Source organism: Rhinolophus ferrumequinum, chromosome 25, assembly GCF_004115265.2.
Source record: "Rhinolophus ferrumequinum isolate MPI-CBG mRhiFer1 chromosome 25, mRhiFer1_v1.p, whole genome shotgun sequence".
NCBI classification, from domain to species: domain Eukaryota; kingdom Metazoa; phylum Chordata; class Mammalia; order Chiroptera; family Rhinolophidae; genus Rhinolophus; species Rhinolophus ferrumequinum.
The window spans coordinates 10,879,088-10,894,930 of NC_046308.1; the positions used below are offsets into that span (position 1 = coordinate 10,879,088).

Sequence of the window (15,843 nt, forward strand, 5' to 3'; positions counted from 1 at the left end):
TGGGTGCAGGCCCAGGCAGCTAGGAGGATGCAGCCCAGCTCCTGGCAGCTAGCTGAGCACCTTCAGGCTCATCCCTGCCTGTCCCTGACGTACCAGCCCTTGATGGGTCTCAATCTCAATGTTTGTTTTTGCCTGGGGCCTGGGGCGCTAACAAATTATTTCATTGCTCATTTGCTCAGTAGGGTATGTTCACTGTAGCCTAAGAAGGAAAAATGATCCTGCTACCGCATGCAAGTATACCCAGCAATAAGTTACTGTTGTAAATAATATGGTAATTGGTGTTTTAAATGTTTTATATTATGCAGACATCCCTGGTGGATTGTTATATAAGCATTTAAGAATATTTTAGAGATATTTGGGGAAATCGGTTGGGTTATTCAGGGAAAGGGAATGGGCTGAAAAAATCATTTTTCCCAATTAAAATTATGGAAAGTGGGTGCCTGCTATCCAAAAAAGAAACCACTGAATACATTTTTAGGAACATATTACATTTGGAAAAAAGGGAAGCTTGTACCTATTATTTAAGGAAAAATACGTATGTAAGAAACTATAAAAATCTGCATGGAAATAAATACTTTCAAACTAAACTGGTGGTTACCTCTGCAGAGGAGGCAGAAAGGAAAGATAAGGAGGCAGAAAGATAAGGATATCCCACAAGCTCCAACTGTATATGCATTTTACTTCTTAAGCTAAGAGGTAGAAATACAGAGACCAGTTATATATTTTTTCTTCGTATGCGCCAGCAACTCTACCAGAAGTGTAAAGCACTGGATCATCTCATTTAATCCTCCAAACCGCTTTATGAAAAACTTGAGCCCCATTTTACAGAAGAAGAAACTGAGGCTCAAAGGAAGCCACGGTTTGAATCCAATCTGACTTCAAAGCTCAGATACTTTCTATTATATGCTCATCACCTCGCCAAAGGGTATCTCAGAGCTAGTCACTGGGAAGTAGTTTCAAAGAAGAGGATGTAATTAAATAACCTAAATAATGGCACATTTAATGAGAAGATATATCTACCTATTTGATGAACTATTTCTTTCAGAACAGCTAGACTATAGCTGAAAAGGAGCTTTATGCCCAGGTTTTTTTTTTAAAAAAGAACAAAACAGAACTTCTTCACCTGGTCTACAAAATGCACATCAATCACCAACCTTGCCTAACGGGAGTGCCACTGCTGATGAGAACGTGAATATTTGCTTTGCACATCAATAAAGAGCTTGGCTGTCCTGTTCTCTCTCCCCCTCTCTCCCGTCCATCCTCCCTCCCCGCCTCTGTCTCTTGTGTGGGGAAAGAGGGGGAGATTTTATGGAAGACTGGAAAGTACGAGTTTAACAACTCTTTGTTCTGATCTGCTTTGGAACAAAAGAGACTTTGAGGCCCACACAAGCCCTTGAACTCCTAGTCTGAGTCTTTAAAATTACACTTCTTACTTGGAGATAACAGTAGACTCGCATGCAGTTGTGAGAAATACAGAGAGACCCAGAGTGCCCTTCTCCCCCAAACCAGATGACCGAGATGGATACAGTCAGGAAATGAACCGGCCCCGTCACCGTGCCAGTTCTCTTTCTAACCTGTTTAGTTACACTTCCTCCCTGCCTCTCAGCACTGTGAGAATGAATCCTCAGGACCGACCACATGTTATAGATGGCTTACCCTTCTGCACCTTGGCACCACCTTAGTAGGAAGTGACTTGGGAAGTTGACAGGTTCCAGGGGGACCCCCAACTTCCGGGCAATTGTCATGTAGAGAAGGGACATGCTGATTGGGATTCCTGTCCTGCGGATCAAAACCTAAAGGAGAATAAAATGCTTCAGTTACTAGACATGAACCACCTGTTCTCATGCCTTCAATGCAAATTTCTATCAGGCACCGACTGTGTATCAGGCATGAGACTTAGGTTTTGCGGCTTAAGTGGATGAGTATTTTATTTAGTTAGACCTGGGGCTGACACACTCCAGTCCATGGGCCAAATCTGGCCCACCACCTGTTTTTGCACGGCCTGTGTAAGAACAGTTTTAATGTTTAAAAAAAGTCAGAATAGTATTTCATGACATGTGACAGTCATATGAAATATCAATTTCCATGTGTACACATAAAGTTTTACTGGAACACAGCCACAGTCATTTGTTTCCTTTTGTATTGTCTATTCCTCGTTTCCTGCTGCAATGGTGGAACTGAGCAGTTAGGACAGAGAGCACACGGCCCCCATCATTTCTTCTCTGGCCCTTTACAGAAAAAGTTCACAGACCTGTGACTTAGGCACTCCTTCCAGAAAGAATTTAAGGCCATTTCAAGGAAAAGTGTGTAAGATGTGACAAAAGAAATTACAAGTCGCACATAGAGCAACAGAATTAGATGTGAAAATGGAGCCAAATAGGAAGCCCATAAAAAATAAACATCAATGACGTAACTGGTCACGGATTTACTCCAATCTTCCCATAGGCCGGTGCAAAAAAAAAAAAAAGGACCGGATTAGTTTCCTAGATCAGTGTTCATAAGATACAAACTGACCAAACTGGGTCAGAGAAATACCTGTTTCTAATCAGGAATTTGTCTCAAGGGTTTTAGACAGAGGACACTCATGATGAAATAGGTAAAACCACAGCAATATCTTTATACTAGAGGCAAAATGAGTTTCACTGGGCACTGAGCGATCAAAACGATGTTCTACTTGCCTTCAAAAACTGTGCAATTTATCAGAGATGAACCTACAAACATGTATATATATGTAATTGTTTTTAATACACCCACGTTTACCTGGTGCATATACAAGTTGAGGGCGTTATAGTAATCCATTCGGTTCCCCTTGAACTTGAGTTGGTCATAAAGGACATAGTTCATGGCATCCAGCACCTGGCTCTGGAGTTCTATTTCCATTATCATGGAGGATTCGCCTGAAACAGAGATCTACTCTGAGGACACAAGCACAAACCAGGCTGCGACCAGTGTCCCCAACGACCCGTAACATGCAAACTGGCCACGCTCCCACAATACTCATCAGGTGTCACCAGTCCAGGGTGGAGAAGACAATATGTACTCAAAGTCCTGTACATTATCCAGGTGAACACGGGGCTGTGTCATGAATGGCTTTTTTCTGACATAATGGGAACACACTGCAGAATGTCCTAATAACCAATCACTCTAGGTTTCCCTTTGCAAATACAGCGGGACCCAAAGTGATTCCACACCTGCCTTGAAGGCCAAGCTGGGGTGACGACTGTTGATGCCACGCAGGGTTTTGCACACGAGCTCCACGATGCTATCAATCTGGACGTGGATGTCTTTGAGGCTGATTTCCGAGAGAGGATTGCAGTACTGGTCGATGTACACGGCACCTGGACAGGAACAACAATTGGGCCACCAACTCCTATTTCTGCCCTTTTCTGACTAGTTTGTCATTTACCCCAGATGCGTGGGGCCACAACATCCCACGATAAGCTGCATATCTTGGATGCCAGGTCTGGCTGCTAAGACACTGAAAAGGAGCAAAAATCATTCTCACAACGAGGGATCTTACACGTCACTAGTTTTTTAAATAAACCAAACCTCTCTCAGAGGTCATGGACTCAAAAACCGTATGTGGCACATTTCGATATTCTATTACAAAGAGAAATAAATGCTAAAAGGAGATCTTTTCAAGCTACTTCTTTCTCTCTCCCTTTCTAATTCTTCTATAGTTTAAAACCCAACAACTCTGAAAACTTAAGACAGTTCTTCAACTTAAAAAATAGTTGAAAGCACTCAACGAAAGATGTGCCATTTCAACAACAAATTATCTCTCAGAGGAGAGCCAACAAATGGCCTTTGAAGATAACCGTACTTTTAAATTACAGAAACAGTTACACTCCAGGACCCTGCAGCTAAAACGCTGTACAAAGTACACTGGAGACATTGTCTCTTAAAAATCCCCTCTTCACTGCCTTAGGTAATTTTGTAACCAGAGACTGAAGGGCTAACTTCATCATTTGGCTATAGGACATTTTCACTTGGAGAGTCATTTTAAATTCAAGCAGTCTCAAACCAGCTCAGAATCCTGACCCCCTACCCACCACACCCCAAAGAGTTGAAAGCAGTTGAATGGGTGTCAAAAGGCCTGGACCCCAGTCCCAGTTTTACCAGTAGCCAGGGATGGGCTCCTGGGCCTCCTTAGGACTGAGCTTCTCCTCAGAAGGCATTTATGTCCCACTTCAAAGTCGATTCCATCCTAATGCTATGATCCCAGACTTCGTCAATGGCATCAGAATATTTACGTCAGTCCCCAAGGATCAAAACCCTGGAGCCCACTTCCATTCACTCAGCCACTTAAAAAACCTTCAACGGTACCCAATACCGACAACACTGATTTGGAAGGTGACTTGAAATGATATTATTACTTTATATTTGAAAGATGAAAATGAAGTGCCATTTTCATCAATAAGCTATGGAAAATAAAGCTTGTCAAATTATTCTTGACTGTGGAATAACCAAGATAGGATGACTCTCAATTCCAGTATGCGTCTGAGAAGATTCCGGGGTGGTGAGGATACTTTCATGAACTGCAACAGATTTTTCATTTTGTTTTGGATGATACTGTAAGACGCTCCCACAAAGGCATTGTGGAGTATATGGCGATCACACAGAAGGACAAGGGACACAAGAAAATCAGTTGGAGAAATGACTTGTACACACATAAAATAGAAATGACGCAATACAGCTTAGCGTCAACGCTACTCTGAGTTCTGAGGGGAGGAAAATCTAGAAGTGCTGCAGCAGCCAGAGACTCCATGGAAGTGAAACCTGGCTGAACCTGGGTGAGCGGGACTGAAGAGGAAATGCAAAGGAAAAGGGAGACCTCGAAAGAGGATGTGCGGCCAGGTGTATTTGTAGGGCGCCACTGAGGACAACGGCTCGGAGCTGGGGGAGGACTGAATTACGGACGGCATTGAAAAGCAGGTAGAAACGTAATAAAAAAACCAGGCACTCAGCTGGCTACAAGGCCCGGGGACAGGGCTAGTTTCATGCTGGACTGGCACTGGTATGTTGGGTGACAGGAGGGCAGGAGGGGGTGACACTCATGACAGCAAGTATGCCCTAGAAAGCTGCTGCTGGGAGAGGTGGCGAGAACGGAGACATGACTGTGAGAAACACTGGAAAGGAAAAAATGAATCGGGTAAATCTCTGGGAGTAGGGAATGTATGTATTTTATAACCACAACTTATGGGAGTGTTGGTGTAATACGCTAGGAATTTAAGATCATTTTTTAAAAAATCAAGTCACATTTTGTTCTTGTTCAACTCAATAGGAACAAAAAGTTATTCCCTTCATCGGGCCTGCCCACTTGACTTCTCTCTCCTCACTTCTCATTAGGGACACGCAGACTCACTGATGCACAAGAACATTTCGTCCTCATTAAACTCTAACAGGAGGTTAAGGGATTTGCTCGAGGTCACATGGAGACAAAACTGGACAAATTTATTTCTGATTTGGAAATGATGGCTCAAAGCGTACGAAAGCAAGGAATTAATCTCATTGGCCAAAATTTCAGCTTCAAGCTTTGAACCGATGGTGCATCTTTAGAAAACACTGTCTCTTCAGCTGACAGCTAAAGATTCTGACAGAATTTCAGCTCTGAATCTAATAGTTCTGCCTACCTAAAAGACCAGACCCTCCAGAAGCCCATGCGGCATAGTTTACTTTTCCACTGCTTGTTCATCAGGGAGTGTTTCCAGTCCTACTCTTAAGCTGCCTATTGAAATACTGTTATTTAAAGTCTCACCTTCAAGATATGATTCATAGTCATCAGAATGCTGAAGAAAAGCCTTAAGATTATTTAAAATTTTCTGCTGCCGTAGGTAGTAAAGAATTTTTTTTGCGTAGTACTTCCAGGTCAAAGCTTTTCTAGAAAACACACAAACAAGTCAATGAAAATTAAGACACTAAAACTTTCAGTGATCTATTTACTTCACACTAATCATACCACGTAAAGAGTCTACTTAGCAAGACAAACGTAATTGGTTCACGATCATATAGTTTATTATCATGCAAGCAGACAACACAATTTAGGACTTTGCATTTGTAATTGAACAGTAAATCAGTCGTGCTGAAATTCAAGAAACGGTCATCTGTCTGGCTTCAGCTTTACTAAAAGGAAATGAAAGAGAAACCTGAAAAGTTAGGGGAACTGGGGGGAGTCTCAGGAGAAAAGGGTGAGGTGTCTGGAATCCTTTGCTGGCCCCTCCGCAGCTGGCTGAGGGAACTCAGGCCTTGGGCTGCAGCTTTTTTCCTACGCTCACTGCCACGGATGTCAGCCAGCCTCACAGTTTCTTGTATTATCCACACCGACAACCCCCAATGTGTTCTTCAGAACAAATTTCTCCTCTACACTCTAGACCTGTATGTCGGACCGCTATGCCACCTCCCCCATGGGGGATCTGGTGAGCACCCGCATGTCCTTCCCCTCCTGGAGCCATCCTGATGTCACATAAAGGCAGCTCCATCACTCCAGTCAGGCCCCGAACGTGGAGTCACCTTGGACTGCTGGCTTCTCTCAGAAGCCACGTCCAATCCATCCACCAGTGTGCCGGCCGGCATGTGACCGCCTCTCACTAACATCTCAGCCACCGACCGCCGCCTTTTGTCACAGCAACATCCTCCCCACGGAGTGAGCTTCCTGCCTCGAACCGTGGCCCCCGTCAGTGCGCAGGACGGCGGCCAGTGCTCCAGTTCACATGTGAAATCATAGCACAGAAATTCTCTGCTGCCAATTCTTCACCGTTCCTCGCCGTGCTCCAAGTCCTAATGATGACGTAAAAGGCCGCCTGCACTCCCGCCCCGCACCTCCCTGCGCTCAATTCCTACTATTCCCACCGTCGGTCCAGTCACCGCTCACCGGGCGTCCCTGCTGTTCTTTCATCATGCCTGGCTGCTGCTCAGCTCACCTCAGGCCAGGGCACTCTCCGTTCCTCCTGAGGAACGTGCCTTCCCTGGAGATCTGCAATCTGTGTCCTTATCTCCTCTTAAGTTTATGATTCAAGTGTCCCTTTGAGTCAGGCCTTCACCCACCACCCTATTTACCCCCACCCACCCAGCTTCTTCCCTGATTAGTATTTCTCGATAGCAGTCCTCATTTTCTAGTGTAATAAATACCTTCATCTGTTTAGTGCCTATCTATCCCATGGAGTGGAAGCTCTGAGAAGGTAGGATTTCTGTGTTGTTCACTGCCCAGAACAGTGTGTGGCGAGGAGACTCCCGATAAATACTTGCTGAGTAAATGAAATTCTTCACCAAATCTCCCAAACACACAAGGGATCACAGAAAGTAGGAAGGAGACAGTGTTTAACTATCTGCCTGATTTCATAAAGAAACAAAGGACTCTCAAGCTTCGGTAGTACATGAAAATTAGCAGAGCCAGGTTTTATCAGCTTTCTAACCTTTGAGATGTACAATATATCAATCCAGACAAATCACTTGAAAGAAACGAGTAGCTTAATAAATTATTATAAGGCCAACACCTTGTCCCCTTCACTCTGGCCAAGAAACAGAACTCTGCAGACACCCCAGAAGTGCTGCGTGGGGGGGCCATCACCTCCCATCTATAACCCCAGTCTATGCCTCCCGGCCATCACTACCTTGTTTTTCTCTGGTTTTCACCAAGTCTGCGTCCCTGAACACCCTCGACCTGTCTCTTTCAATGCTGTTGAAGTCTCTCAGTCTCCAGAATTCCCCTCCATCGTTTTTCCCCGGCCTTTTATTTATTGAAGAAACCTGGCTGTTTGACTCGAAAGTTTCCTCGAGTCTGGATTCTAGGATAGAGGATGGCATCCTGTAGTTTAACAGTCCTCCGTCTTCTGAATTTTCTATCAATTGGATGCAGAGGCTTGATCACATTCGGATGGCATTTACTTAGTGAGACTGCTTCCTAGGTGGTGGCGGGTTCTTCGATCAGGAGGCAATCTTGCCTTGTTTCTTTCTGTGATGTGAGCTGTCGCTGCTACTCAGTGCCCAGGTCCATTAATTCATCAGAGGTTACAGAGGAATGATATCCTAATTCAACCAGCGCTTCTTCGTTTATTAGCTAGAATACTTCTATAAAGAATAATTCCTCCTTATCTACTATTTGGTCCCCCAATGGCATAATATATTAGAAAGGCAGGATAAATGCTCATTTCTTTCATTCATCATTTTTAGAGTAAAACTTTAGGTTGTTATTATCCTCCAAAGGTGACCAACTAGCTGTTGTTAAGTATTATTATGAACTCAACGGAGCTAAACATATTTGATTATTTCTGTCCCTTCTAGTTCTTATCCACAGTCATGCTCCCCTTGTCCCATTTTGGGCCAATGGAAGCCTCTTCAGTTGGCCCCGCGGACTTCTGACATGAAGTATTGCTACTTTCCTTGCTATCCGGTTCCAGGCTTCCAAGATGCTCCAGGCTCATCTTTTACATTTCCTGTTTGGGACCTAGAATCAGCCATTTCTCCAAAAACTCTGGCTTCTCTAACAGGAAATGGCATATCAAGACCACAGTCTGGTACTAGGGATGATCATTCCTATTCGGTTGGTTATTGTTTTAAGCCTTTCCAGTGGACAGAGATAGGAAGTGTGGTGTACGTATGCATGCACATAAAGACACACACCCCTCTACATATGTTTAAATATAAGATAGCTCATGAGTTGATACTGAAATTTCCAATTCAAATTCAGAACTTAACAGTTTTTACTTTCTTCCATTTTATATCTGTACCTTGTTTTTCTTCCAGAAGCATGCTGCTTCTCCAGTTACATAATCACAGTCGACCCTTGAACAACAAGGGGGTTAAGGGCACCAACCCCCGCAGCAGTCGAAAATCCACCTATAACTTAAATTGTCCCTCCGCAAACGCGGCTTCCCAACTGCCTGTTGACCCTTGAACCACACGGGTTTGAACTGTGCAGCTCAACTGAACTGCAAAGGTCAACTGAAAACAATCTGTGTATCAAGTAGACCTGCACAGTTCAAACCCGAGTTGTTCAAGGGTCATCTGTACTCATCTGCTTTATTCCACTCACTCCCTCTCTCCAAAACACAGCAGCCTCAGAATAACAAGACTAATATTCTTATCACCTTGGTGATTACCAAAAAGTTAAATATTTCGCTTGTGTTCTCCCCCATTCTCTGCTCGTTTTTTCCAAACAACTATATTACCTCTACATTGTCAGGGCTTATAGCCATTACATAAATACTTTCTACCCTACTGTCTGTCATTTGGATTTAATTCTACAAGTAAACCAATATTTAATGCTCACCACTAGTTCTTATGTCCATGTCTCTCTGACTATTTGGTAGTTTACAGCTCATTTTCTAGCAAATTTCTCAGGATGGGCTCAAAAGTCCCCAAGTTCTTGCAACCTGGAAGTTTGTCTGCGGCCTTTATACTTGCAAGTCAGTTTGGCTGGATATAAAAATCTGTTGCTGACATTTTTGATCCTTAAGTATCTTAAATATGTTACCCTTTTTTCCTTTGTCACAGAGCATTGTTATTGAAAAGTATGATGATATTCTGATTTTCTTTCCCTCGTGACTTTTGTTTTTTGTTTTGTTTTTTGCTTGGATGCCCAAGGGACTTTTCTGTCTTTAATATCAGTATTTTTATCGAAATATGTCTCAGTGTTGGTCATTCTGGGTCAATTTTATAAGGTACTATGTACCCTTTTAATATGTTTTCACATCTTTATTGGGAATGTACTCTCTTTCAAGACCACATAGAAAACACCACAAATGCATTGTTTTCAAACATCCAGGGACTGGGGCTTTATAGAAACTACTTTTCTTCGTTCCTAAGCTTTCCATATCCAAACAAGCATTTGCCAGGAATGAAGACAAATAGGGTCCTTCTCGAAAACTGGCAATCCAAAATATTTACAAATATGAGAATACCCCTTGTTATTTGAAAACAACACTGTTTTCGGCTCAAAATATATGTCAGGCCAAGGGGTAACATATCTATATTTCTAAAAAGACTGTAACAATATATGTTTTTAATGGCTGTGCATACTCAGTCTCTTTTGCCAATCTGGTAAGTAAAAGAGCAGTATTTCACAGTTTTAACATTTCTTTGAAGAGTGAATTTAAAGGTCTTTTTACATGATCACCAGCCATTTGGATTTGCTGTTTGGTGGATATCATCCTCCTATCCTTTGGACATTTTTCAATTTCCTCTTGGAAATTTTAAGACTTTGTTTATGGTTTCTTTGGTCATACAGAAGTTTACTTTTTAATTGCAAAATCATTTGTCCATATTCTTTTATTGCTTCTGCATTACTGGTCTTGGTTAAGGAAGTCTCCCTAAATTGTATACAAAATCTCCTATTTTCTTGAGGGATTTTCATTGTGATAAAATTTAGGTTGTTTAGTCTTTTGGGATTTATTAGGTTGGTGCAAAAGTAATTGCAGTTTAAAAGGTTAAAAATAATTGCAAAAACTGCAATTACTTTCACACCAACCTAATAGTTTTTATATATGATGCAAGTTTTATTTTTTTCCAGGTGGATAATCAGTTATGCCTAATATCATTTATTAAATAGTCCATCTTTTTCCCTCTGAGTTTAAATATATTATCTTTTATGCTGCGACATGTTTCTGAATTATCCTTTCCCGTGGATGTGGCTATTAATTTTCACTTCAACACTGTATTGTTTTCATTAAAGGTAGCTTTACAATATGTTCTAATATGTAGTCATGCAAGTTTCCCATTGTGATTATTTCAAAATTGTTTTTTTCTGGCTTTTCTTGTGATTTTCTTCTTCTAGACAATATTACCCAATTAAGACACACATTAAAAAAACTCTCCCCTCCCAAAACTCTTGTTGGATCCTAACTCAAATGGCCATAGGTTTACGTATTAATTTTGGAAGAACTGACGTTTTTATGATGGTCAGTCTTCCCATTCAAGAACATGCTCTTATTTTATGTTTTTTCAATAATATCCTATAGTCTGACCTAGGAAGCTTATTCCCAGGGACCTTTTACTGAGAAAAGGAACCACCAAAACATCACCCTCCACAGTAACACAATAATGGAGAAGCAAACGGTTACTCTACAATAGAGGGGTGGTTAAATAACTTATGGTATATACTACAAAACAGTATTTTTTAATTAAACAATAAACTCAGTCTGTATATTACATTTATGTATTTCAAAGTATGTGGGTATATATGTAAAAAAGACAGGTCAGCTTTTATTTTTAAGGCTGCACAATACTGTTAGATCATACTCCAATTCATTTATAGATAAACCAAAATAGAAACAGAAAAATGACCTCTGCATCTGAATTCATCCGAGGCCTAGAACAGTGACACATCTTACCTCTCCCCTACAGTTGTTCCACTGATAGATACGTGTCATCCCTAAACTGCCTTAAAAACAACAAGAAAAATATCTTATGCCTTGTTTGTAAGGTATTTCCCAATAACCTCTCTCAAGGAAGATCCTAAACTAACATTCTTATCTTTCATCACTAGGAGAGTTTTCAGAACTTTTAGAGCAGAGAATCTTTCTCACAGGTAAGTTAGGCTGGAAGCAAGTCATTTTTCAGGCAAACTGGAAATTAACCCCCACAGCAGAAAATACGAGTCATAAAAATTCTAAAGCAACAACCAAGAGATAATGGATCCTTCTTGATAAGGAGAGATAAAAGAATGGCTCAACCAAATATCTCTAGTGTTTGTGGTCAAAGTAACATTATTTCTTCCCCAAATTCAGAAACTGTAACAAATTATCCATTCAATTAAGACATGCCCAAGAAATTATTTTTTTAAATATTCAATGCACGATAGGCAAATTTGGTGGTGGTAGGCGGAGGTGATAATAAAGGAAGGATAATTTATGTTACCTAAATGACATAATAGACACAAGTGCCCAGAGCACAGTATTTGGCCCACAATAGGACTAAATAAAATACATACTAGTAATTCTCTTCTTTCCAAAAGGATTTTTGCATGGTTTCTTTAAATATCAACTGTCTCAGTATACAGAATTTTTAAATAAATATAACTGTAGCAACACATGAAATTTCGGAAACACATGTCCCATGGTTCGGCCACATACAAATTACAGCAATTAATTCTGGGGTTATTATTAAAACAAATGAACAAACAAACCAAAAAAACCCCTGCTATAACTATGGCTTACCTTCCTTCCATGTTTAGGATACACACCAGTTCATCCTCAAAAAATATCTCTGGTCCCTCAAGATTCTCAATGTCACTAAAACCATTACAAGGGACCTATGAAGAAGACATATACAAACAGGCCTCAATAACGAGTAATGATGTCGTTGTCACTCTCATACACAAATCTGAGCGGCAAAGAAAGACGGTCATTTTCATGGAAGTGGTTAACAGCTATCCTATATTCTTTTGCACCACTTACCATGGGTGGAAAGTAACATGCAAAGTAACAATAATTTGTTTAAATCTTGTTGTTAGTTGTAAATTAATGATAGTTTCATACACTGAAATTTCTGAAACTGGTAACTCAAGAATTCTAATGGGAAGAAAAATAGCTCTGAAACAAGAACTAGAAATTGTAACAGCTATATACAATGTCAGAGAGGCAGTAGATTGGGGGAGGGGAGTTATCCCTTTGTGAGGGGTGCAAATGTCTATTACATTGTTTTGTACCCCTGAAACTAAGAAAACAAACAAACAAACAAAAAAACAAGAACTAGAAATATAAAATTTCTGAATTCACAAGAACTACTTCCTGCAGGCTATGCTGTACTCAAGAAGGGAGGGGCCGGAGAGAGAAGTCTAGTGCTTTGGGCAACTCAACCCACCGAGCATGTTTTGCATGTTTTCTCCTCTGTAAACCAAGGTGGTGGTACCAATAAGCTTTAAGATCCCCTCAGTTTAAAAGTCTAACACTTCTGCCACTTTTCTTTTTGAAGGTAGCCAGGGAATTTCATGTCAACCTGTGTGCATGCTGGGAACACAGGAATACAAGGGTCCTGAGCCAAAGTCGTCACCCACCCACAGATCAATCTTAAGTACACTCCTGCGTTGTTCAAAGTACTTGACGTACTTCTAATTAAGCAGTGGTATCAGGGAAGAGGGAGCTAAGGAAGAAACATAACAATTCATTATTATCAGACAAAGGCACAGGCTGTTCAAAATGCACACAAAACCAGCTGGACTAGAAGCAGAGGTTGCAAACTAGCAGCCCGTGACCAAGTGCATCAAACACTTGGTCCAAATACATGTGTGTGCAAACAACGTTTCAACCAGTTATTTAACATCTGTGATCATGCATGCTTTTAGCTAGGGCATGGCTTTTCCAAGTAGAAAATAAACTTTTTCCCTTCTAACGTTAACATTTATTTATAGAGATGAATTGCACTAAGGAATACCTAATTTTATTCTCCACAGAAGAATGCATTCAAATTTGTCCAAAGTTCAAAATTTGAACGTTCCCTTTCAAAACTTGACAAGCTTTGAAAATATTTCAAATGTATGAACTCCATTAAGTAATAGTAATTGAATTTAGAAAATAGGACTTCATCTTCAGTAAACCTGGAGAATAAAATAAGTAAGACTGGCTGTATTTCTAGACCCCCAATCAGAAATAAATTTAAAATATTGGGGTGGACTATTTTCCAGAGTCACAAAAAGTTAAGAATCAGGACCTGTGAACGCTTTGTGTTAAGTAAAAACAAAAACAAAACCATGCAGTTCAGCAATATTTAAAAAACAAAAACAAAAACAAAAAAACTTTTCAGGGATAATAAAAGTAAGACAATTTAATTGAGGGAGCAATAATTTTGATTTACAGATAGCTTTTAATCCTATTAGCTTAACAAATAATGCAGTTCACAACTGGTTAGAACCTGCAAAGCCAGAGAGAAGAACCGTATTAATTTCGTCAAGCCTTCTGGGAAAACAACTGGGTGAGATTTGTAGTGTTCAATCATCAATGATCCCCCTAATCATGTGGAGGCTGCAAAAAAAAAAAAAAATGGCTAACCCACTTGAAGAGAAATAACGCTGAAGAGAAAAAAAAAATCCCTCTACATTGTGTTGTGGGTCCCTCCCTCCTTTTCCACCCCCATTCTCTCTCTGGCTTTAGAAAAGTAAAGCTGGCAGGGACAAATGGCTTCATGTTGTTGGATGGGAGGAAAAGGACACAATGACTCTTGCAGCCATCTAAGTGAGTAAGGGATTGTGAGAGCACTGAAAAGGGAGATATCAAAAAGAGCTGGATGAGCTAATGCCTACAAACCCAGACACACACACCACGACCAGGCAAAAGCTTAGAGCCACATCAACAGATTCTTACATGCTCTGAAAAGAATCTCTTTGAGAACGAGGCTACAATCTTCCGGGCTTCTAACCCAGCTTTTTGCCGAACTTTATACTCCTCCAACCAATTGACGTAGTCAGTGGGGCTGTAGTGTTTCATAAGGGAAGGCCACCTACAAGGAGAAAAACACCCCCTCAGCTTAACAGAGACTCAAAGGCAGGCAGGCAGGCAGGAATCAAAGGCAGCCTTGGAAAACAGGGAAAGCAGTATGGTTTAGTGGTCAAGGGGCCCTGGTGATGGACCCAGTTCCAATCTCCACCCAACACGCACGCACTCGCTCACGGAGTGACCTTGGCATTGCCATAAGAATGCTTGTGTCTCCATTGCATCTATAAAATGGGGACAATTGTAGCGATAATACAATAATAGCGATGACAATGACAGTTAACATGCACTGCGCGCCTCCTAAGAGCTGGGCCCTTTGGCAAATGCTCCCTACACATCTCATTTAATAAGCACAGTCAAAGGTAGGTCTAATTATCAGCCAAGTCGGTGAACGAGGCTCAAAAAAGGGAAGTCTGCCCACAAGGTCATACGGCGAGTATGCCAGGGCCAGATTTTATCCCGGGTCCACACCGAAATCTGTGCTTCTCAACCACCAACCAGAGGATGCTGCGCCCGCTTCCTCTCAGGGCTGTGGGGATCACCGCATCACCAGATCCGTGTAAACATTTTAGCACAGTGTCGGGCACAAAAGAAGCGCGCAGAATGGATGAGCTGCGATACTACCGTCGTCATCCGTTAGGGAGGGCCCGGCTGCTGGGCGCTTCCCGATGCGCAATTTGGGCACCGGAGGGTCCGCGCGGCATGGACCCAAGGGGCCGGCGGCCTGGAGGCCTTTGTCTGTCGGTCCCCGGGAAGGGGTCTGGGGGTGGCATCCGGGGTGGGGTCCGCGCGCGGGCCAGGAGGCGGCGGCTCGGGCCAGCCAAGCCCGCGCGTCCCGGGGGCGCAGAACCAGGGCACCAGCGGCCAGGGCGGCAGGCTCACCTCACCCGGAACTGCTCCTTCCACACCTTCCCGCTACTCTGGCACAGCTCGCGCAGCCGCCGGCAGGTGCTGGAGACGCGGCTGATGTCCGCCGCCGACAGCGAGCCGCTGCACAGTATGTACTCCAGCACCTCGCCGGGCAGATTGACGAGGCAGCTGAGGCCCGCCGTCTCCGGCGCGGCCTCCTCCGCCAGCGCCTGCACCACTTCCATCGCGCTGTCGACCGCTGCTGCCGCCATCTTGTCCGCGTACCTGGGGCCGCTGTGCGCGCGCGCCGGGGGAACCCCACTTCGCTCCGCCCACCTGCCTTGAGGGGCGGGCCCCAGGATGGCCCTGCCCACGCCGGTAGCTCCACCCCCTCTGCCCAGGGTACTTGCGAGGACTGCGCCTTGGCGACGGGAAAGTACCGCGTTTTGGAAAGTAACTGGGCTGTGGGCCTTGGAGCCGTGGACCGACAATGACAATGACAACATCCATCTTTCTTATAGTGCTGGGCGCTTCCTGTGCAGGAGCTCGTCGAACCTTCCCAATAACCCTC

At 42.7% G+C, this 15,843-nt stretch overlaps 1 protein-coding gene across 2 annotated transcripts in view; it reads right to left on the reverse strand.

The window, feature by feature from the left end:
- FBXO21 (F-box protein 21) overlaps positions 1-15,551 on the reverse strand; it is a 37,323-nt gene extending 21,772 nt beyond the window's left edge. Inside the window, exons 1-7 of one of the 2 annotated variants that reach the window (XM_033097704.1) lie at positions 15,306-15,544; positions 14,295-14,430; positions 12,153-12,247; positions 5,759-5,880; positions 3,192-3,338; positions 2,761-2,897; positions 1,657-1,793 (exon numbers count right to left, since the gene is read on the reverse strand). In XM_033097704.1, the coding sequence (XP_032953595.1) occupies positions 1,657-1,793; positions 2,761-2,897; positions 3,192-3,338; positions 5,759-5,880; positions 12,153-12,247; positions 14,295-14,430; positions 15,306-15,544 (1,013 nt within the window). Of the gene's footprint in view, positions 1-1,656; positions 1,794-2,760; positions 2,898-3,191; positions 3,339-5,758; positions 5,881-12,152; positions 12,248-14,294; positions 14,431-15,305 lie in introns of both variants that reach the window. The other variant, XM_033097705.1, reaches the window with a different exon arrangement.
- Positions 15,552-15,843: the final 292 nt, after the last annotated feature.